This window comes from Poecilia formosa, unplaced genomic scaffold (assembly GCF_000485575.1).
Source record: "Poecilia formosa unplaced genomic scaffold, Poecilia_formosa-5.1.2 Scaffold84, whole genome shotgun sequence".
Taxonomy (NCBI): Eukaryota; Metazoa; Chordata; class Actinopteri; order Cyprinodontiformes; family Poeciliidae; genus Poecilia; species Poecilia formosa.
The window spans coordinates 1,634,084-1,658,591 of NW_006800023.1; the positions used below are offsets into that span (position 1 = coordinate 1,634,084).

A 24,508-nucleotide genomic window follows, 5' to 3' on the forward strand; every position below is an offset into this window, starting at 1 on the left:
CAAGTCAAAGTTGCTTTTCAACGAAGATTATATCTCTGCGTGAACAAGCATCTTCTCAGAGCACTGAACTTTTTTTGTTGATTTTATATGTTTTTCAGGTGAAGTGTTTTTTGTATCTTCGCCGTCTGAAGTTCAAGTGTGAATAAATTCACTAAGCCAAGTTGGCATACAATAATAAGCTAAATGTAGCTCAAAACAATAGACACAATCTCATGAAAGTGGCGGCAAATTTGTTGGTAAACCCAGGAAGAGAAAGTACAGCTTTCAGTAAAAGAGAGGACAGTTGTTAATGTAACAGATTGAAATACCAAAATGGGTATTTTAACACAAACTCCAAGCTTAAAAACAAGGAATAATACAAATTATAAAAAATTTATGCTCTCTGTTAAAGATAGTAGCTTAAACTACCGTCTCATTCCTTCTCTTCTATTGCCGTTTCATTCTCACAGATGCAGGATTATGCACCCTATCATTCTTGTCAGCCTATATTTGCATCACTTTCCAATACTGGATGCTTGGTTTCAAGGATAATGAAGCTTTTAAATAAAAGCATGAGAAATGGACAGGTTGCTGAGGACGGGGACCGGCAGGGAAATCAGCTGTCAGGAGCCAGATACGTCTGCTCTTCTCATTAATTACTTTTGGGGAAAGAGAGGTAGAGGCCAAATGAGTATTGATTATGGTGGGCCAGTATAGGACCAGTTTCACTGGCCTTTCTCACACATCATTGCCTCTCCACTTCCCCATTAAGTGGAAACAAGAGGGATCAGTGGCAAGCTGGGACCTTATTAAAGACAGGACCTGGTAGTGGTAGACAGGCTAGCTAGCACATCGGTCTTCTCTACATAGGCAACATTTTGTCAGACTTTGTATCCGTCTGTCATTGAATCCCTTTTCTCTGCTTTAGTGGCAGCTGTCAATGGAAGGATGACGGCTTCAACGTAGTAACGTTTCTGCGAGTCAGAGGATGTCCGATTTAAACGTCCCACTGGATTACTTTTTTGCTTGCTTTTGGGGTTTTTTTGTAACTTTTTTGTTTTCAACCCACTCTCTGAAACCTGGAGCAAAAAATAGCCCAAAGCTCACCGACATACTTTTACTTCTCCCTTTAACAGCAACAACCTCTGTTTTTGTTGCATGACTGATGATTTTAATTACCTTTTAACTCCCTGTACTCAGCAGATACACATAATAAATGGTGCACAAAGTTGTTAAAACAACCATCTGGGCTCTATTGAGCTTTTCGACACTGTCATGAGAAAGGCAGCCACCGTATCAGAGGTGGATAGCAGGTGTGCCGCAGGATAACATGAAACTATCTCACTTAAGATTTGGATGACAGCTATTCAGAGTCAAAGGAATCTCATCTATTTTTCTTATCTGAGGAGCAGTAAAGAGGCGTCAGAAGCAGACGGCCTGTATAACCACACAGGGGGCAGAGATTGTATGAGAGATTGCTGAACATATTTACTCTGAGAAGAGTGAAGCTACAATGGAATGAAATGAAACCAGACATATTAATTACATGTATATGTAAAGCGTAATGGCAAGGATAATCTCGATCAGATATATTTCAATATTCCTTTAATTATTTTGTGACACTTTATTTGAAGAATGACATAACATGGTCATAAACATGATATAACATCTGTTATGAACATGAAGGCGTCTTCATGAATGGTTCCGACTGTCGTGAAGTATCATTCAGTAAATAACACTTTTAATGCAAAGTTGACACTTTCAATGGACTTTTAATGCAAATTCTAATACAACTGTAATACAACTGCATTAAAAGTGTCATTATTTACCGAATAATGCAAGATTGGTCATTTTAATGGACTTTTAATGCAACTTTTAGTACAACTTTGCATGAAAAACATCATTATTTACTGAATGACACCTCATGACAACAGTCATAACCATTCATGAAGACTCCTTCTTGTTCATAACAGATGTTATATCATGTTTATGACAGTGTTATGTCACCCCTTCAAACAAAGTGTTACCAATCATTTTTCCTAATATTTCTTAAGGAAGCACAATATTTGACATTTAACAATCCATAGATCCATTATATCTTCCTAATTCAAAGTGGCCAAGAGGTCAATCTGGACGTGTCTCAGTAGTTTTTGGTGTTTTCGTGGGGAAACCTAACGGTTCCCCAGTCCAGACAGGAAATACATGCTGTCCAGTGGATAGTTGCAAAAATGACTGCGTTTTTAAAAATTGTATCACTAAGTCACTTCTACATATAGTCTTTTGTCTTTGTCACCAAGCATGGTTCTTCTCACTTTTTCGACATTTATCTTTTTCACAATCAAAAGATTAATTGATTGATCATCCGTTGCCTTCCCTGCTCATAAGCACAAATATTGCCATCAAAATTTTGATATCACATGAGAAAATAGCTAAAAACTGACAAACCATAATGTGAAAAACTGAAAATGTGGACGCTTTTCTAAAAGCGTTCTAAAAGAGTCACACTTCTAATTGAGTGTCAGTATCGGTTATTGCACTTGTTTGAGCTGTCACTTGTTTGAGTTAAATTTCATAACCACTCTGTAATTAAGCCCAACAGCTTATTTGGCTTTTGTCAGGCGTCCGCTGTTTTCATGTAAGATTGGAGTTTACGACACACCGCACATGACCCACAATGCATTGGAGGTAACCTCCAGATTTAATGAAGTGTAATGACGATGCTCCCTAAATTAGAGTGCATGTCACTTCAGTTTTGCTTATCGTTTGTGTTTTTAGCACGCAAAAACCCACAGGCTTACTTATACTCAGAGACATAACACATTCAATAAATGTGATTTTCCTCAAGCTGATTACTTGTAGTCCCGTAGGCAGCGTTGTAGACGGAGTACGGCGCTTCTGAATCGCCTCACGTACCTGACATTGGCAGGCGGCGTTGGGAATTGAGCCGAACGTTATCGAATTGAACAAATTTAAATTAAATTCAGTCGAACTATAATCAAAGTTTGTAATGCTTTTGTTAACGTTCATGTGATTGCTTACACAAACAGTATCCTCCTATAAGAAAAAAAAATCACAAACGGAGATCAGATTGGACCCGACATGAGAAAAAGAACCATCAGACACCTACACAAAAGAGACGCATCAATATGACCGCTGTAAACAACCGCTCCCATATGTGTTTCTCTTTCACGCCATCTCTTTATCAGCGTCGAATCAGTGGACTGTTAGGACATCGTTTAGGCTCCCACACGGCATCAATACTGGCTCTATTGATTTTTTTTAAACAGTTAATGGAAGCCTTTAGGGTAGGAAAGCTAATTAAAATCATATGCAGGTCAAGCTCATTTAAAGACTCCCCATTACTTTATGTTGAACTTAACCACGGTTGACTGAAAAATCCATCCATGGGGCATCATAATTGACTTATGTTTCTAATGGCTTTTCAGTTCTCCTTCATACAGGAGAAGGATGGGCAGTTCCTTCGGCAGATTTCATGTAGCAGGTTTAATAGCCCTCAAATGGAATCATTAAAGACAATTGACGTGTGTATTTGTGTCCTCAAAGTATAGTGTCGGTGCCTGAAGAAAGTGTTTACAAAAGCAGCCTCTTCTCAAACACAAAATCTAGAATTACGATTTATTTATGATCAATAGTAGGAATAAAAAAATTATCCTGGAAGAGATGAAGAGCAGGCGATAGAAGATAGATTCATTATTACATTTAATTTAAGATGCACGTAGTTTTAAAAGTCAGTACCACTTTACTTTTACTCTTCAAAAAGTGGACCCTGGTTTTTGTGGCCACACCCACCCAAGAATAGCTCGAATCCATAAATACACCAAATATATCTTAACATGCACAGTGGAAACTGTCTTCGCACTACTGCAGAAACTAACATCTGCACTCTTCCTTATTTCTGCTTTTTAGGGAACAGCCAATGAGCACCGAGGAAAATAAAATGAATGATGCTCCTGGATTGGAGTAAACACCAGTGAACAGCATCTCTTGTGGAATTTCACCAACTTATTTCAGCTTCCTAGACTGCTCTTTTTTAAATCTTTCACATATTTTAGTTTTTCTCTGCGAAGAAATCCTTGGCAGGTTTTCTGGGAATAATTTGGAGCTACGTTCCACAGACAAATTCCCCACAAATACTGTTTGGCAAACTGGCTCGGGTCCACCCAACGTCCAAAAAGGAGTTCCTCTTTGAATATCAGATTAAAGATGCCTATTATGCTTCATTGAACAGTTTACTAAGGCTTAAAGGATATACAAGCCATATTAATTACATTATTTGGACAAAATCATGCCTGAGGTCATGTCTATTTTGAGTTTTTTTTAGGGCTTCTTGTCACTTTAAATCCAAATAAGATGCTGCTGGCCACGCCCCCAACTCAATCTTTAAACTCAAACGTGAAAATGGCTGCAAACAGATGCGCAATTATACAACTGTTCATCTTTGAAAAGCAGAAGTAGAGCCTCCTGAACAACCAACAAGAACGTAGCTAGTAGTTTGTGGATGGGAAGTCGACAATATGTACAGTGGTAAAGCAAGTTGAGCAAATGTGAAAGAGCTTAGCTTGGGCTGTTAGGTGACGGGCAGAGCTCTGTTGAAGTTGCTAGGTGTTTGCTGATTTGAGACAGTTCATTTTCCAGACACCAAGAAACATTAAGTTACTGTCAAAAAACCGACTGGGTTTTCTTTTTTAGCACTTGGGGTGTTTTTAGAAGCAGTAAAGACCCAATTGAATGTACAAAGATGTACAAAATGTGAGTTTTGCATAAAAGGTCCCCTTTAAAAGTCTACAAATTATTTGTTAATCTTTCTGGAGCCTAAAAAAAAGAGGTTTTACTGTGGAATTCCAAATTTTATTGTCTGTCATTAATCTGAGAGGGGAAAGCTAAATCTATGGAGCAAAGTTTGATTACCCTTCAGTTGCCCCAGTTGGACTAAAAAGAGTGCTTTGCTTTGGTCAGACATTTACTGTTCAGTTTTCATGAAACCAGCATGTTTTCTGCTAAGCGGCGGCTCACGTCCATCTTTATCAACTGGACGGTTTGTCAGCATCTTTTTGAAATGGTGCTTCTGTCTGGCTAAGGTCACTCTCAGCCTGGCAGGCTACCTGTTCTCAATCGTCGTATATCTGAAGGTTTACTTCTTCAGATCATGGAGAGCTGGGCTGATAAGAGGAAAGCTTTTAAGAAAGTCACCGACGCTGAGCACGCGTCCATTGCATGAAAAAAAAAAACAATTTAGCAGGAAAGTAGATAAAGAAAAACAATTAAAACCACTCTCCACCATTTCATGTTGTGAACCAAATCTCATAAATTAATACAAATATTTGATTAAAATAGATCTTCTTTGGATCTCCTAATTTGGACTCTAATTAAAAAACATATTTTGGAGAATTGTTGTTTCTCTTATGTTATTGTGTGGGATGGAAAATCAAAATGTTCATGGCGAGCTCTGTTTTGACATCCACACTGAGCCTCCACATTTCTACTGGCAATTATTTTCCTCCAGACGGACAATAGTCTCCAGCAAACATATTGTTTTGTCACGTCCCAGCTTTCAACTCTTGTGTGCTCTCTTCTCATGGGAATCTCTTAGCTCCCTTGTTTATTTTTGTGAATTATGTGGGAGCCACAGCGGAGGGCTCATTTGAATCTGCTAGTCAGAGGGAGATTAAACTTAGGCTGTGTTTATTGTTTCCTATCGGGAGCCAATATGCTAACAGCAGATGCCAGTGGTCTTGCTGTGCCTTAGTTTGACGGATCCACAACATGACTCTCACCACAAACCACCGCAGTTGCGCCCAACTGGCACAGGCAGCAGAAGAAGAAAAAAGAAATCCTGTAATGTTGGGGCTTCAGCAGAGTGCTTCATTACACAGTTAGATCAGATAAAATCCCCCGAGATTAATTTTTCTCTGTTATCTTGAATAGGCGAGGAGGAGTGAACTGGTCATATTAGGGGTAATATGTATTAATAACACATAATAGGATGTCAGTAGCTTTGGCTGATTTTATTTCCTGTAAAGTAGGGAATTATTTTCTACTTCAGCTGCTTCATATTGCTTTTAAGACAAAAAAAACCCCTCTCATATGCATGCATGTAGGCTCACACACACAGAGGCACACACTGCCCTTTGAGCTTAATGACTATGCTAATAATATAAGCTGTTTCAAGCCACGCATGACATTATTTTGGTCAAGTTTTGCTTGCATTTCAGACTACTTACGAAATTTTAAAAAGCCTATTAAGGAACGGGTTATTAAGGACAAGCCATGCATTAAAACACATTGGAATAACGTGAAGGCGGCTGTTTCTCTACTCTGGATCCGACACCTCTGTGTTACACTACCAGCACTTTACCAGTCATGTCTGCTTGTTTCATGGAGACTCAGTTTACTTAGCACTAATTCACAACATGACATCTCAACATTTTACAAAAAAATTATCAATTTTCTGACAAACACATCTAACTGCCTTTCCTTAGGCAGTTAGATGTGTTTCATCTTTCATGGCTTGACAAACATTTGAATGTGAAAAATATTCAAGAAGTTTTTTTCAGGGTGTTGTCTTTAAATAACCTGTAAATTGACAAGCTAAGAATAACCTAATTTGAGTAATTCTGGTTCAAATACATGCCGATTGTCCCTGTGTGGTTTTAAGACAGCAAGGCTGTAGGGATACATGGGTTGTGTACCAAAAAAAATTAAGAAAGTGGCTGCTTGGTTACCAAAGAATTGGTTGAAACGAATAACTATTGATATAAATGAGTTAACAAATAACATGTTTAAATTAATGATTTTTTTTTTACCCATTATTCCTACATTTTTACCCTATTTGTCCTTTTAAGGTCATGAAGAAACTGTTTTCAAGAGACAGGTTGCATGTTGGACAGAAAAATCATTGACATTCTCACAACTGAATTCAACAGAACCAAATTAAAGATCCACAGACTATAGCAACTTAATTGCTACCTACTTTCTCACTTCAAATAATAAGTTAAACATATATTCATATTTAATTAAAACTGGTGGCCACGAAGATCTCTAACCCAACAAACTAAATCATAATATTTTATCCAACAATTGGCTAAAACTACAAAACATCTGTCCTGCAACATTATCTCAGGTTTTTGTGGATATATTTTATAAATACAGTATAACTTCTAAGTTAGATTTAATTTTTTTCAAACAACAACATTGAACTGCAGTTTCTTTCTGTACGAAGTTATATTTATATTATGTATCAAACGCTTAACAAAGTAAAGTTGATTTCAGACATGAAATGGTTGATGTTATTCACACAGCGCAGGTGAAAGCCAAGGTATTTTTGAATTTACGTGAATAGCAGCATTTTTATCTACTTCTATCCAGTTTTTACTCATTATTTCACTCTTTTTCATACTGAACAAAAAATGTGATTTTAAACAACTCGGGTGAAAGAGAAAGCCTGCTGGGAGTCTAAAAAGACAATTTTCCCCCCTAATTTTACTTCCATCAGACGTAAGACTGTTTTTAACATCTAACAAGCTCCAGCCCACAGCCAGCTACAACCCACCCTAATATTTCTCCACATTAATGTTTTCTCTTTACATTTTAAGAGCGTACATTTCCCAGATATGTGTGTGACATCTTCAAAAACATCTTCAACCAGGCAGGCACAAGAAAAATACTGATTGAGAGTTAAGTTTCCCTTTGGGTTTGCATGAGAAAAGCAAGCTTACACTTGCATTCTCATAATGAGTAAGCTCTCTTTACTAGATGATGAAATATATAATAATAAAGCTGTTTCATCTGCTGACTTGTGTCTCCTGGGAGCAAAATGCAATTATTTATCCAGAAGAAATTCATAAAGCAGTTCACTGCAAGAAACATAAGCATGCCTTGCTCAACATATTTTTGACTGAAACTAGATTAAGTTATCACACAGAGACTGATGACTCTGTACACTGACTTAAGACTTTTTGAGACAGAAATATTGATAACTACATGATCATATGGCAATTTTCACTAAACAGTGTCAACCACTGGTGCTTCTGATGCACTAAATAGAATCTGTGTATTGCACTTTAGTTTTTTACAAGCTCCTCACTTTTCATTACCATTTTATCACATTCTGCATTCACTTCACTAGACTTTGCCACAATGGTGGCTCTGTGAATATGTGCATGAAAGAGAGTTAAATGCTAACATTTGTATGCAATTGGACAATGTTATCTTGCTATTAGACAGCCATTTTGAGAGAGATGCATGTAGTCATGCAACAGTTTTATGCCCTTTAAGCATTTTCACCTTTTGTCACACTACTAACTCCAATGTGTTTTAATAGGTTTTATAGACAGAGCCACACATATTTTAGTGCATGAGTGTGACGTAAATATGAAAAGAGTTTTTAAAATATCTCAAAAGTGTAGTGGGAAGATGTCTTCAGACCCCACAACAACTTTGTGCTAATTTCAGTATAAGTCCAGCTGTATTGTAAAAGTTTTTTTTATTTATTTATTGTTTTTTTCAGAGCATATTTGTCCACAAACATCATGAAGACCAAGGAAAGCACCAGAAATTGCAGAATTAAAGTTGGGGGAAAGCTCAAAGAAGGATTAGATTATTTGCAATGTCCCAAACTTTGAAAATCTCAAATTCACTGTTCAAACCGTCATCAAAAAATAGAGAGGAAACCAAGACATGGCTGTTCAGTGAAACTAAGAGGCCAGGTAAAAATATTAACCTACCAGCTGGGAAATCATCCAAACCCTGCAAATAAATCTACAAAGTAATGTTTTATATCTAAGCATAGACATAATACATTTAAGTCTAATTGCAAATCTGAAAGTGGATATTGGGAGTTAAAACAGTTTTGCATAGAAGAACTGACAACAGGAGTAACACAACAACCACATGACTTTGATAGACTTATTTGGACATAAACTAATTTTTAGTCTTGTTTTGAAAAAAATTCCAGGTTGGACAAAATGTTTGAAAGATAGAGAATGGATTGTGCAAATTAAAAGAAATGAATAAAACAAAATATGATCTCTCTCACATCTATTCTACAGGAAAAGAAAAGGAACATCTGATCTTATTATTTAACAAAACTTTCATAGCTGCTGTCTACCTACTGTTTCTAAAATACTAAGGATGACAGTGAAATGCAAAAGAGTTCAAGGTGAGCTGTACTGACATTAATTTTAATTTACTTCAAGCCACTTTCAAAGTAATCCCTTTATTGTTGATAAGAATAAACCGCATTGCAGGCTGCAGACGTACCTTACGGATATTAATACTATTTCATTGGTGTCTCTTACTAACTCTGATCTTTGCATGTTTTCTCCATCTATCGTTACATTGATGGAGCCGACAGAGAAATGCCAAAAAATAACGTTTTCTTCTGAATTTTGTCTTTTCAGTTTTTATTTGATGAGGCTGACTTATTAAAGTAGATAGGTGAATTCATTAGACTGTTAAATAAATTCATTTTTGCAGCCAATATTTGCTGCTCCTGCTCACGCTCTGTGTACGCTTTCTACCCAACAGCCCCGACACGCAGCCTTAGAAAGTTTTATCACCAATGTCAATAGAGTCAGCACACAATAAATTATGTCTGCTTGGTGTGTTTACCGAACAGGTCCATCTCTGGTGGGAGCTGTAAAGAAGGACTGGGCTTCTCCAAACAGCATCGCTCTCTCCTGGCAGCAGCCCGAAGAAACAACACTTCCCATCATTGACTATGAAGTCAAATATTATGAAAAGGTAGACGGTCGCACTTCTTTTGCATGACTGCTGTCGTGACTTTCTGATACAAGATGTTAAAAAATAGACATTTCTTGTCTTGTCACTTGAATGTGCAGTGAAATTTGACTCGGCACAGTAACGGTCCTTAAGAAACTCACATCTTGCTCTTGCTGACTGTGACGTTTTCATGTAGTTTGCTGAATTGCTAAGCTAAAGGTGGCATGTTTGCATGCTCTTGATACAAGTCTCCGATGACTTACTGTGAACAAACATATACATTTTAATAAAATATATGGTTGTGAAAGTTATTCTCCTGCTGCGTAAACCTAGTGCTTTGCTCTCGCAGTGTTTCAGCTGCATGCTGAGCAACCTTTCATAACACTGACAGCTCTCTTTTCACATGATGCAACAGCCATTACTATCTTTCACTGTGAATGTCAGCATAAAAGGTGAAAATCACACCAAATGGAAAAAGTAAAATCCAACTTTCTAGGAGAAACACAGTAACGCACACTGCCAATGATTTATTATAGTTTTGAAAGTGCGTATTCACAAATTGGGTGCAATTTTCTTATATTTGTTTGATGCACAAAGAAGTAAAAATCACTGACATTCTCACAATAACATGTATGATAGCTGAGGATCCTGAGTCAGAGATTGGGATCAGATCAGGAAAGTATTATAGTACAATATTTTCTTCTTTTTTTAAATATATAAACATCAGTTGAGCTTAACATTATAACCACTGACTGGTAAAGTGAAAAACACTGAGTACCTCTTCATCATGTCCTTTGTTACCTGCAAGGAACCATTTTTGTTCTCATGTGCTAGAAGAAAGAGAAATGGAAAAGCACAATTATCTGAGAAAATTACATTTCCAAACTGAAACGGCTAAGCAATTGGGTCATTGCTTAAAACTGCAGCTCTTCTTGGCTCTTCCCAGTCTGCAGTGGTCAGTATCTATCAAAAGTGGCCCAATGAAAGTGCAGTAGTGAGTAAGTGACAGGGGTCATGGGAGGGCATGGCTCATTGGCACATGTAATCCAGTCCAAAAGACAAGCCACTGCAGCTCAAGCTGCTAAAGAAGATAATGCTGGTGCTGAAAGTTTTTTTTTTTTTTTTTGTGCATAAAAATGTCCTGTTCTGCAGCTGAACAGGGTTGAAAACCTCCAGAGCAGTCGGCCTCTTTAAGCAGGATAGCGCCCCCTGCCAACAAGCAAACATTGAAAAAAGTAGCAGTAGTTTAACTCGAAGTTTTAGGTTTCCAAATTCCTTAGATTTATTTCCAATCCCAAATGTTTGGGTGGATCCACTGAGACTACATCTTGAATCCTGCACTCAATAGAACTTTAATTACACTTTATTGAATAAATAACCAATTTACAGTGGTGTAAACCAATCTTTAAGATGCATTAACATTTAAAAATACAAATTACCAATAATAACTAAGTGAGGATAATCATGTAAATGTTCTTAGTATGGAAAATTAAAGGCTTCTTGCGAAACATTGAGGTCCTTACATGATCTAAAGGTCAAATTAAATTTAAAAGTGTGATCCAGACTTTGATTAGTTTTTAATGCCTATTTATGGCTTCACATTTGCTTTGAGATGGTTTAAGGAATGACTTCTTAGACCTTGCTTCAACACTCAGCTGTCACTTTCCCCAAATTGATGCCGAGCTCTCTGAAAATTCAAATGATTAATCACGACTGTGCAGCAAAAGGTTAAAGGACTGCAAAGTACGCTCCGCAATTTTCTTACTTAATAATGTAAGTAATAAATGGCATTCATATAAACAGTGGCGATAGTAGCAGCAGTACCTAAATGAGGACTGAACTGCCAGATTAGTGCTTGAAGGATTATTTGAAATTTAGATCAAAGTTTGACTGCAAAAATGTTTCTGGCGGATCAGGAAGGATGTGAAGTTGTGATGTCCTGCTGTGATTCTGCATCTCCAAAAAACGGAAAATGTTTCCTATCAGCTCATCGTAAATCAATTGAAAACATCCACTAATTGACGCATACAAAAAATATTCTGTTAACAATTAGCCAAGTAATTTACAAATCGTCAAGGACTGAGTTGTATGCAAGAGTCTCTTTGAACGTTTCAGAAAATCAGCTAATTATCAACACAAACATGGCATAATTATGTCATGTTTGTGTTGATAATTATTATTTAAGTGCATAAAGGTGAAGAAAATGGTTTCTTCTATAACAGATGTACAAGCCGTATTGTACGCATATTTTTAAAAGTTCAAGCTACAGTTTTTGACTTAACTTTCACAATGACTGATGTCGGCATCCTTGGAAAATAATTAATATTCTTCAGTGCATGCAAAACTTATGACTATATAAATCTCCAACTCATATAAACTCATGCTTATAAAAGAGTGTTAGAGTGTTTACACATTTCTGAAGTTATTATTTTTCCTGTCGTTATTTTCAATATGTTAATATGTGTGTAAAATATTGCCTAAAAGTCTAATGAAATGTGTCGTCTTCCATTTCATGTCTCTTGAATATCTTCTACTTAGCTACTCACAGCAACAGTTATTATGCAGAACATCTGGAAAAGTGTTTGTAATAAAGTTTTGTGATAAAATTATCTCTTCGCTGTCATTTTATGTTCCCAAAAGGGATCAGAAAGCGAGCTTGAACGCAGCCTGGAAGGCACTTCTTGTTGCCGCTCCCTCATTCAACATCTGTCACTGAGCTGCAGTGAATGTGACAGTAATTTGACAAAACTGTTTACCGTGGTTTTGATGAGGCTAAGCGTCGTTCTAAAAGACCAGGGATTTTAAAAAAGGGCCGAATCTAAACGGATGAAATCTCCCTGTATAACTGCGTTCATATCTGGTCAAAACCGGTTCTTAGTTGCTGAAATATGGTTTTTATTATTTTTCCTTCCAGGAACAAGAGCAGTTGAGCTACTCGTCAACACGCACCAGAGCTCCCAGTGTGATCGTCTCGGGTTTGAAACCGGCAACCTGGTACATCTTCAGCGTTCGCACCCGGACTGCCGGTGGATTCAGCTCCTACTCTCCAAAATATGAATACCAAACTACAGGTGACTGTGAGTACTCACTGTTTGTTGCAAATATTAAAATGTAAACCAGTTCGTGGTGCTGCTTTCTGTTCATTGGTTGTCTGAAACACAAAGCTATTAAAAGGTCAAATTTGGAGAAATGATCATTTAAAACATCCACTGCCCCTTTTACTATCTCTTTCTTTTTGACAAAAAAAACTTGGTCAAAGCTTTGACTGAAATTGCCACTCTCTGACAATGCTTCATTAAAATCTCAGCTTTGCTGTTTTTTGTCATTTCCTCTTTTTCTTCCATAGTCAGGAATGTGAGGTTCTTGGTGTAAACAGCAGCTCAGAGTCAAATAAAGTTCATGTTGCCTGGAGGAGCATCCAGGGCAGCTCACAGCCTGAAGGTCGCAGATACAAATAAACAAATATTTATACAAGTACACTTGTACAGTACAGGTGTGAAGCAAATGTAACTGTTTCAACACAATGTGGGAAAGATGCTGAGCAAAGAAAACAGTTTGGTAACGTGACATTTTATCTAAAATTCAACTATGTAATAACCATATCTTTAAATTCAAGAATAAATTGTTACTCTCATTAATTTATAAAAACACATTTAGGTATATAAAGTCAGGAGGAAGGAGTTACTTGGCCAACAGTCTTTAAATTTTACCAAATAATTTTTGTCTACTTTCTAGTGCAAATATCTTTGCACACTTGAAAGAAGACAAACTTACTTAAACGAAACTTTTCAGCAAAATATAGAACATATTAAACAATTCTCTATATCTTGCTAAAAAGTTATTTGTTAGTTTTGTCTTATTTCCAGTGAACTAAAATATTTGACCAAAAAACTGTAAGATTGTGTTTTTGCAGTGTGTTGATGAATATAGCAGCTTCACTCAATAGAAACATTACACAAGCAGTACAAAATAACATTGCATGAAGGAAGAAGTGATAACAAAACATAAATAAATTCAATAAAGCACAATCTCTGTTGACCTCTGCTGCACAATCTACAGCAGAGGTCAACACCGCTGGTCCTGGACTGCCACTGTCCTGCAGGAATCGAACTTTTTGTTACATTCCTCCTCTAACCCACTTCAGTCAAAACGCTGACGTTTCTCCTCGCTGTATCATGTCAGGAAGTTCTGCAAAAGGTGTGGTCGTTAACTTTTCATTGAATTCAGATGTGTTGGAGCAAAGATGCATCCACTGGACACTTCCACTGGCACTCCAGGACTGAAGTTTCAGACCTTTGATCTACATTTTTGTTCATTTTCATGTATAAATTAGACCCACTGCAGCACAGCTGCCTGCTCCAGCAATATTACAATAAAATATATTTCATATAATCTATCCTCTAAATTAAAAGACAGCCTAGAACCAGTGTAAGCACAAACATGCAGTGATGCAATGGAGTCTATGCTCAGCATTTGTTATGATGAGCTTTTCTAGCAGTGTGAAGCTGAAGGGAGTAAAAGGAAAAGGGGAAAATGAAACACAGCTGGCCTGCAAACAGCGACGTGTATGATGATTTATCAACTGTAGTGTCATTAACATCCCACCAGACAGTTATGTGTCAAACATTTATATCTCTAGGAATCCATCTAGTTCACTCTTCTGCTAACGTCCCTGAAAGTCTCCTTTAGTTTACAGTAAGGGTGTCAGTCAGCGTCCTGCAGGTTTTGGATGTGCTCCCACTCCAACCCGTCTGCATCGAAACATTTACCTTCTGATGCACTTAAGGCCCACAGAGTCCTGCTAATTACCCAATTATGTAAATCAGGTGTTTTGACACAGTTGAGCCTCGAGGACTGGAGTCTGACACCTGTGGTTGAGGGAAAGTAAGACTTTTTTTTAACTCTCAGAAACATGAGAGAATACAAACAGAATGCAAACTTTGAAGGAGAAATAATTTAATTGTTTTTGGATGAATATAGTTTGTTGTAAGAGCTTCACCTGCTTCTGATGCAAACTTGGCACCAGTTTGTTTCCAGTATCAAAATGTAGCAAAGTATTTTTTTAACATTAAGGTTTCAAAACCACATCTTCATTTGTTTGTCATTTTGATGAGAAGTTACTGCCCCTCCCTCACCTGTTGCTGCCAGTTAGCTAGCTAAAAGAACGCTACTACTCTTTTCCTTCACCTAAAATATAGATGAGTTAAAATGTTTTCTTTAGCAAACAGCAAAGACCAAAAATGAATGTTATTGGTAATTTTGTAACTATAACAAATAATGTAGCGTACTATTTTATCTCCAAATGTGGTTATGTGATAACAATGTATTTTTACTCAAGCTAATCATATTATAACTAAGTGGCTCATGTTTAATACTAAGACATGATCATTTTCAACCCATTTGCTATTTATTTTTAGCAAACAGAGTGGAAAAAAAATGTAAAAACTAAAAACACCAATGTTTTTTGGGGGGTATCTTTTAAAAAGAAAGCCAGCGAGTAGAAAAATCAGGTACAAAAATTGAAGTAAAAGATGCAGAAGGTGATTTCTTTAAACAAATCTGTGCATGCGGTTTACTGAAATACAAAAACTTCCTGCACAGAAAATGGTTTGAAAAACTGCAGATTTCTACACTCACTTTTAAAACTCATTTTTTTATATATTTGCTTACTTTCACCTGGTGCAGCTCAAAGCAAATATTCGATTTCTTGTTCATAAAGTAAAGCTCAGTTTTAAAGGCAAATGGATATTAAGAATTGTTCTGCTTCTCACTGAGGAGTTTTTCTTGACACAGCTAAAACCCCGGATGTTCTGGAGAGTGAATTTAATTTAGCGTAATTCTTCAACCCACAGAAACTAATAACTGAAATAGAGTCATCAAGGGAAACTGACGCTGCTCCTTTTCTGTTCGGCGTGTTTTGAACCACAGCGTTCCTTGTATGTTTTTGTCAGTCGTAGCTTTATTGCGTGCTCATAAAATACAAAGGTCCAGCTGCCCTTTTATGTTGGGTCAGGTTTTATTGAGAAAGAGGTGATTTGGCTTCACAGTGGCCCTCTGCTTCCAAAGCTGCAGAGTTTGGCTTTATCTGCAGATCAGAGGCTGCACGGCCAAGCCTTTGTACTGCCTGGCCTTTTATCTAAAAGAGGAGGCAGGTTTGGCCCCTGCCGCTCTCTCCCTCTCTGTCTGTCTGTCTGTCCCCCTGCCAGTCTGTGTCACTGCACTTGGTTTTTTTTTTTTTTCCAGCTGCATGTGTTTCTGTCACTATCTCCTTTGTCTTTATCTCCTTTGTCTTTCGCCTGTCATCTGTTTTTGCTGCGTCGCCTGGACCTCATTCCAGCCCTGTCAGTCTAATGCATCTGTTTAGATGTGAAGAGTGCGTTGAGCTGAGATCCGTCATATGTGGTCATCGCTTTCACTCGCCCTCTCCCAGGGTGCTGTGTAATTATTTTTATTAAGTGAAAGGGACACATTTCATACACATGCTTTCCATGCTCTTGGCATTACACCTACATACACCCACACAAGCCTTAATCACCATGCTCCACCATCTCTAATTCATATTCATTAAGCGTGAAATATTATAGAAATAAGTTTGGTAATAGCAATCATCTTTCAATTATCTGGGATTCGTTAGCCTCCTGACAAGACACAGAAAAAGGAAAATCATGAATATCAAATGGGCCCAATTTTAACAAATCATCATGGACTAAATCACAATTTCATGAATGAATAAAATTAATTAACCAGCAGCAGGCAAATGAATCATTCCAGTAAGAAAAGCTGACAGTTTTTTTTAGGACTCCACAAAGAGCTGATCAAACATCTCTCAATAATATCTGCCCATCAAACGAATGTGAACAGTGTACGCCTGCTGCGTTGAATTAAAATCTTATTTCTTCACTTTTTTCTGTTGTTTGATACTTAATGTATTTACTTCTTGGGCTGCACAGTGGCGCAGTTGGTAGAGCGGTTGCCTTACAGCAAGAAGGTTCTGGGTTCAATTCCCAGCCCCGGTCTTTCTGCATGTAGTTTGCATGTTCTCCCTGTGCAGGTGTGGGTTTTCTCCAGGTACTCCAGTTTCCTCCCACATTCCATGAACAACATGACTGTCGGGTTAATTGGCCTCTCCAATTTGCCCCTAGGTGTGTGTGTGCATGGTTGTGTGTCTCTGTGTTGCCCTGTGACAGACTGGCGACCTGTCCAGGATGTACCACGCCTCTCGACCGGAACGTTAGCTGGAGATAGGCACCAGCACCCCTCCTGACCCCACTGAGGGACAAGGGTGTTCAGAAAATGGATGGATTTACTTGTTCTTTCCTTTTTTTCTGCTTTTCTCAAACCTTCAGCTTCAGACATCGCTTCTGATCAGGGCCAGGTGTTGGTCATTGTAACAGCAGCAGTCGGCGGTTTCACCCTTCTCATCATCCTCACGCTCTTCCTCCTCATCACTGGAAGGTAAGATCAATTACAAACCTTAATTTACGCTGAAGAAACTGTGTGAGTTTCAAACAATGTGTTTCTGGTGTAAAAGCTTGGAAACTGTTTTTATTCTTTTACAAACTTGTATGGAGAAATGATTCACTTTTGGTTCAGTTTGGCTTTTATGTTGAGGGTTTGTTTGGTTTTGCATACAGACTCATAGTCCTTGAACTTTTTATTCAAGAAAAACAAGCATGCATTTAATTGAAATTGTACATGATAAATTAGTTCTGCACCCTTCATGAAATAATGGGAGAAAAAAGGTCAATCAATCAGTTTTATTTGTACCATTAGGTAGATCTGCTTACAGTGAGGTGAGTTAGCCTTGTTGTCGGACAAGAAACAGACACACAATAAATATTCAAAATGGCCTGGTGCTCAGTATTATAAAATATCAACTACAGTAAAAAATAAAAATAAATAAAATATTAAATTAATTAAAATAAATAAAATAAAATGTAGCAGGAAACAGTGGATCTCTGCAGTAACACAGTAAAACACGGTGATGGCAGCATTATGATGCTTTATTTTTTAGCTTGAACATGGAAGCTGGTTGGATGCAGCTAAATACAGAAAAACTGGCAAAGCCCTAAAAATCCCTGCAGCTGTAAATACAGTCAGTCTGTCCTTCACTCTGCGGAAAAAGTAAAGTTATTTGGAAAACATGCTGTGGTATTTTTAAAATCGCAACAACGATGCAACACTGATGATTATCAGCACAAAATTTCCACCACTTTCATAAGTTTAAGCATCTGAGTCACTCTACAGCTGATCTAATATGTTATTTGGACGCACAGTGTTAATGCATTTCACTTAGCCTGTCACATTAAAGTCATCTTTTGTGATTCACTTTTGGTCTGTCAGTTTGGGTGGATGGTTATGTTTTGGTAGGTTTGCTGTAAAGTTTGCATTTTCAGATGGTTGATTAAATTTTATGCTGCCAAATGATAATAACTTGAGATATAGTTTTATAAGCTATCACTTTTTTTTTTAAATCTCCACATCTTTATTCCTGACATGCCTGCTGTTTCTTAGTCTTCATGTTGCTGTTTGTACTTTAATTTTCTCTAACCTCATGACCTTTAATGTACGCTGAGAATAAACTACACACAAGTAGACACACCTGTTACATAAATAAGAGGTTTCTGAAGTTTTAATTGGTTGGAGTGGCTTTTCTTCAACAAATGCACACCATAGTTTTGTGCTTATTTGTCAAAGTTAAAAAGCATGTATTTTTATTTCCCCTTTATAATTAAGCTTTTTTTTGTTAAAGATTTGGATGAAATGTGACAAATTGTGGAATTATATTAATACTTAATACAGGAAGGTGAGAAGGTCTAACCTGTTGGATTTCATAAATTAAATGAGGAATAGGAAAGGGGAAGAAGTACATTGTTCAAGAGTTGTATATATAAAAACAAAACCTTTTAGATTTTTAAGTGATGTTGGAAAAAGTATAAAATTTTCTCTTGAAATTTTAACATTGAACATCTTCTTAAACATTTCCAATGGAAAAAGAGCAAAAACGTTTATTAAAACTGTCTTTGGACCAAGAGCACATATTTAGCTAACACCTATGGCTCAATACTGTTATGCTTCTGTGTCCTGAACTTGGCTTCAGATGTCAGCCTAAAGAAAATATAATGTAGCTTAAATTATGTAATATTGCATTACAACAATTCCACTGCTTTTAATGCCTCTACTCGAAGAAGAAAGTGTATTAATTTATAGTGCGGGAAGCAAACACAGGTGCATAAAGCTCAGAAGAGAAGAAAGGTAAAGCTGTCAAAACACATTCAAGTGCATTCACACTCTTTCACACACAACCAATCTGTTTTCATCTATGTGAAGATGCAATGTGCAACTGTGTGAGGGGGGAAAATCAACATTTCTCTCACTTTATCTCAGAAGTGTGATGTGAAGGTATGGTGACTAAATAATGTCCCATTTCAGTCTGAACAGCTTGGACAAAAACAAATGGAATACCATCAACTCAGACATAGTTTCTCATATGATTTGCATTTTTTTTATTTCTTGCATTTTAAGCGTGGAGCGTAACCTGCTCAGCATTGAAATGCAGGAAAATATGCATTTACAGCTGTAATTATAGTTGCATGATTCAAAAACAAACCAAAATATATTAAAAACCATTTGCTCAAACAAATAAAAGCAGAGAAATATAATGATTTGCTCATCTTATCAACCATGGAAGATTTTTTTTTTCTCTGCTGAACCAAAACCCATTTATAAAACAGGAGGCAAACTTACAAAAAAAATGGAAATGGAAGTAGAAGAATAAGCTTTGTTTCCAGTTCCGAGAATTATAGCAAGCTTTTCTATCCTCTGATTGTACCAACTCACTAAAATTACGCCACTGGGCTGTTCATTCTTTTCATTACTTTTCTTACAATATGCAGACCATTCTGCACTGGACCCTCATTAGGGAGATAATATTTCAGCAGCGATTGCATGAGACACACTTTTTCATTTTCCCTGGAGAAACAGCAGAATCAGAGATGTGTCAATCAAGCCTTTTGAGGAGATCTAATCATGTAAAGAGAGCGAAAACACCTGTGTGGGTGGTAAGAAGGTTTGCCAGGGTCTCCAGATTTAGAACATGTTCAGATTGTCGAACATTCACCATTCAATACTGGCACGTATGAATATTTAACATAATGAGATAAATTCAAAGAACCTTCTCCTACCTTGTGAAAATTCATAACAACTATTCAGTTTTATAAATGGTTGTAACTTTTTTAACCAAAGTTGGCTATGAAAATATGCTGTCTGCTAAAACCACTAAATCGCTGGAGTACTGAATCTTTTTCCTTTTCTTAAAGCCAGAGGTTGACTTCCATTCATCATGGTTATGAATGTTGCATTAAATTTGAGCTTCAAATTTTTTTTTTAAACCAACCAGGATGGACGGTTAACAGCTTCAATGAACTTTAAAAATAATAATTGTTTGTGCAAATTTTAGCAGGTTGCATTCTTTTTGAAATAATCAGGAAGCTTTTGACATAATTTGTAATTAACCACTTTTCTTATCAAAAGTTGTAAAATGTATTTGAATTAATTGGTTTTCCATCTATCTGTTGACTTTACATTAAGACTTAGAAGGTATGATATTATTATGTGGAACAATTAAAAGAAAAGCAAAAACAACAAGTATCAATACTGACAAAAGTAATAATAATGAAAAACAGATAAATATAGACATGCGGTGGATCAGTTAGTAGTAATTAATTATGACTATTAATGTCATTAATGTCATATCACCATCATTGCTCATACACTCTCACTCACACATGGTTAATAATACTCATTCTTTAAAACACAATACTTTGTTTCTTTTTCTTTGTTCTGACATTTTTTTCTTAAAAAAATAAAGTAGAAAATACACACCATATATTTTCTACTTTGATATTAAATACATTTCTATTAAATAAAAATAAAAATAAAAAGATTTTGGATGTAGTTCTGCAGTTAAGCAGCTGCTTAAGACCCACAGCATGATACTTCCACTACCATGTTTGATAGTTGGTATTTGGTTGGACTCCTCCTATTATCCAAAAAGCTCATTTTTTCTGTCACTTGACCTTAAAAAGCTTTAATTCAGCAGATATTTGACTTGTTCGAAGATATAAACACGTCATGCATGAAATGTGACCCCAACTAAACAGAAATGAAAAAACGATTTAATTAGCACTAAACTGTGGCTTCTTTAAACTATCTTGTTACGCATGAAGGGTTTCCTTTGTACAGATACGTCTCAGTAAATTAAAATACTCATTTAAATTCAGTACCTGGGCAAATTTTTTTCCCTCTTGCAAATGAGATTTAGATCTTAATCTGGTTTCGATCTGATTAAATAAAGTAAATTAATACAAAATATTGATCTATTTAACACAATTCGATATATTTCAAGTGTTGTATTTTCGTCTGTCTGCATACTGTACACTCAATACTTGGTCTGGGCCACTTTTAGAAGAATTACTACATCAATGTTGCTTCATATGATGGCAATTAGTCTGAGTGGCTAAAGCAGTCCAAGTTGCATTGCCTGTATTGTTGCCTGTGTTGTTCTCTGTATTGTTCTCTGTATTGTTGCCTGTGTTGTTCTCTGTATTGTTCTCTGTATTGTTGCCTGTGTTGTTCTCTGTGTTGTTCTCTGTATTGTTGCCTGTGTTGTTCTCTGTGTTGTTCTCTGTATTGTTCTCTGTATTGTTGCCTGTATTGTTGCCTGTATTGTTGCCTGTATTGTTGCCTGTATTGTTCTCTGTATTGTCTGTATTGTTGTCTTCCATTTCATTCCATAGATTCCCAACCCTTTCTTAGGTAGGTTGGATTTTATTCCTCTCCACTTTTCCTGCAGGAATCAGCAGAAGTCCAGTCCCTGTCTTTGCTTCAGGAGTGGCTTATCCTCTCTCACACAAATTCTTGAGCAGGCTTTGCTTCACAAGGCTGCAGTTATCCTTGTTACTTATGCTGCTGCCTTTTGCTTTTACTTTCTAGTTAACTTTTTTATCAGTATGCGCATCACAGCACTTTGTGAACAGCTTCGACTTGCTGTGCTTGTGGAGGAGCTCTGTGATGGTCGACTGGTTAATTGTCAAGTTGGTAATGATTGTGTACTCCATGTTATGACCATAACATAACATTTACACTAAAAATTTATTTGTGTGATGCCCTAACACTCTGCAAAGCCAAAGTCATAGTAAGGCATAATATTTAGAAGATCTAAATCCATAAAATGTCTATAAGTACACCTCAAAAAAGTCCAGGGATTTATTCATTTTGTTTGAATTTCCACAATAATTCTCAAGAAGTTGGAGGGATTGATTGATATAATTTGGCAGTAAACAGATACAAACTGCATTGATTTGATTGATAATATAAAATTTAAGCACACTTAGTGTTTAGTCTGAAATCTAGAGGGCCACATAAAAAGCTGTGGCGGGCTGGATTTGGCCCACGGGCCCCGAGTTTGACACACGTGACACTGACAAAGAACTAGCTGGCAAATAAACTTGCAGGCAGGTAATCTGTTAAAAAATTAAAAGGTTTTTATTGTTACTTGAAGTTGTAATAAAAGAAAATTTCAATTTTCACCCCTTTGTAGAATAATAGCAGACTGAATTCATAACATCTCAGTTTTTAACCTGTGTTGAAAGTGTGAATTTCCTCTGAGAGTTTGTATTTACTGGCTTACCCTTTAAACATCTGTCTACAGAAGTGCTATTTACTAAAGCCTAACCTTTGAAAAACAAATTCAGAGTAAGCTAAGTGAGATGGATTGTTTGGGTTTTTTTTTTGGAGGGGGGGAGGGGGAGGGGGCTACCACAGGAGGATATATAATTACTATTGGAAAAGTGTATAATTGTTTTAGCTCTAATGTGCATTTAATGAATTGTAAATTTTGCAATCAGAACCTATTTGTTGTCGGTATGATTGAAAAAAAAAACTACATAATTGTAATTATTCATCTTTACAGCCAGTCCTTGCGCTGAACTTCTTATTTTTTTAAATGCATTGTCAATGTGTGTTTGCTTAAGTAAGACCTCACACATGCAGATGCAACAACGAAAGCCAATGCTGCAGGCTCCTTTTGCATTAAACCAGAAGAAGGACTTGTCTCTCTACATATATATGTATATATATATATATATTTTTAACTGAATCCTTCTAAAAGCAGCGTCAGTATTTGGAGTGTTATTCAACTCGCTCACCGTCTCTTGTTGCTGCAATCCCTCTGCCCTGTGTGGGAGGGACTTTCACTTTTCCTCAGTTTTAGAAAAGCTTCAAATGTTGTTTTGCTGCCAGAGACAGATGAGAGCTTTCACTCATCCGGCCTTGAATCGGAGCGAGGAGAGGAGCTGAGGAACATTTTACACCTGAAAAAGAAAAACCCAGCTTTGTTTATATCTATTTATGTGAAATGTAGAGTGCAAACTTATATCAGAGCAAAGGTGTCACAGTTGTAAAGATGCAGACAAGGTGAGGAGGTTTACAGAATGTGCTGGGTTTGCTCAGAATTATGTCAGTCTCTGCAAGTGCTTTTGTCCCTTTCATGTCTTCTCCGGTTGTCCTTCCTTTTGTGTCCTTGGTTGCTACAGCAGCTGTGAAAGATAAGAGGCCAAGTGAAAAGTAGTTTGACTTGCACTGATGCTTTGATTAGGTCCCTGAGCCTGTTTGTTTTACCGAGCTCCGCAGGATTGCACAGAACAAGCCAATATGTAGTGTAGCAGTGCTGGGCAGGCCAGCACAGAACGCCAGCAGATGCCAAACTCTTTGAGTGTGATTGCTGTCTTTGTACGTGTGTGTGAGGCCTCTTTACAAAATGAAACCCAGTGAGACAGAGACGGATAAAGAGGATCAGTGGCGAGGACTGGAAACGACTGATAAAGGCACATGCCACCTATTCTTTAATGAACAGCTTGACCCCATCAGCAGAGGTCAACGGTTGCTTTCCAAATCCCCTTCTTGTCCTCTCCGCCTGTGGTTATCGGATCTGTCTATCAGTGTCCAGAATCCCACAAACTTCACTTAGCCAAAACCCAATCTGGCAACCTATGGCCCGTGGCCCCTCTGACATCGACTCTAATATGGCAACCCGGATTATGTTAAGTCCTCAAAGGCGAGGCGGCCCACATGTGATGCCGTGGCCACACGCGCAATCATGCAAGAAGTTCTTCAGACACTTTCTGTGTGGACTTTCACCTCTGACCTTTCTATCGCTGCAAAAACAAAACCTTTACTAAGTACTTTTGGTCTCGTTTCTACACAAAAAAGGACAAAACTAATTTACAAGTAACTTTTCAGCATGAGATAAAAGCTTCGTTTTAGTCAATAATCTCTTAATATTGATGAAAAAGTATTAGTTCTAAGTTAAATAATCTGCCAGTGGAGCAAATCCTTTTTTCCATATTATAACTTATAATAACATGTTATTATGCAGCTCTGGAATGAAATTAAAAGACCACTTTAAATGATCAGTTTCTCTGGTTTTACTCTTTACAGGTTTATGTTTGAGTAAAATGAACATTGTTCTTTATTCTATGAACTACTGGCAACATGTCTCAGAAATTTCAAGCAAAAATTTAGTATTTATTTGCAGAAAATGAGAAATGGTCAAAATAACAAAAAAAGATGCAGTGCTTTCAGACCAGAAAACAACATTACTAATGTTTTAACTCAGGAAGAGTTCAGAAATCAATATTTGGTGGAATAACCAGGGGTTCAGTGCAGTGGGCTCTTCATATTTCCAGAGCTGTACTTATATTTCCCCATATTGCAATATGGGGAAATA

At 37.0% G+C, this 24,508-nt stretch overlaps 1 protein-coding gene across 3 annotated transcripts in view; it reads left to right on the plus strand.

The window, feature by feature from the left end:
* LOC103141479 (ephrin type-A receptor 6-like) overlaps nucleotides 1-24,508 on the plus strand; it is a 208,089-nt gene that overhangs the window by 154,644 nt on the left and 28,937 nt on the right. For all 3 annotated transcript variants that reach the window (XM_016673897.1, XM_007557145.2, XM_016673898.1), the window contains 3 exons: nucleotides 9,617-9,741; nucleotides 12,635-12,797; nucleotides 17,067-17,175. In XM_016673897.1, coding sequence (XP_016529383.1) covers nucleotides 9,617-9,741; nucleotides 12,635-12,797; nucleotides 17,067-17,175 — 397 coding nt within the window. The remainder of the gene's footprint in view (nucleotides 1-9,616; nucleotides 9,742-12,634; nucleotides 12,798-17,066; nucleotides 17,176-24,508) is intronic.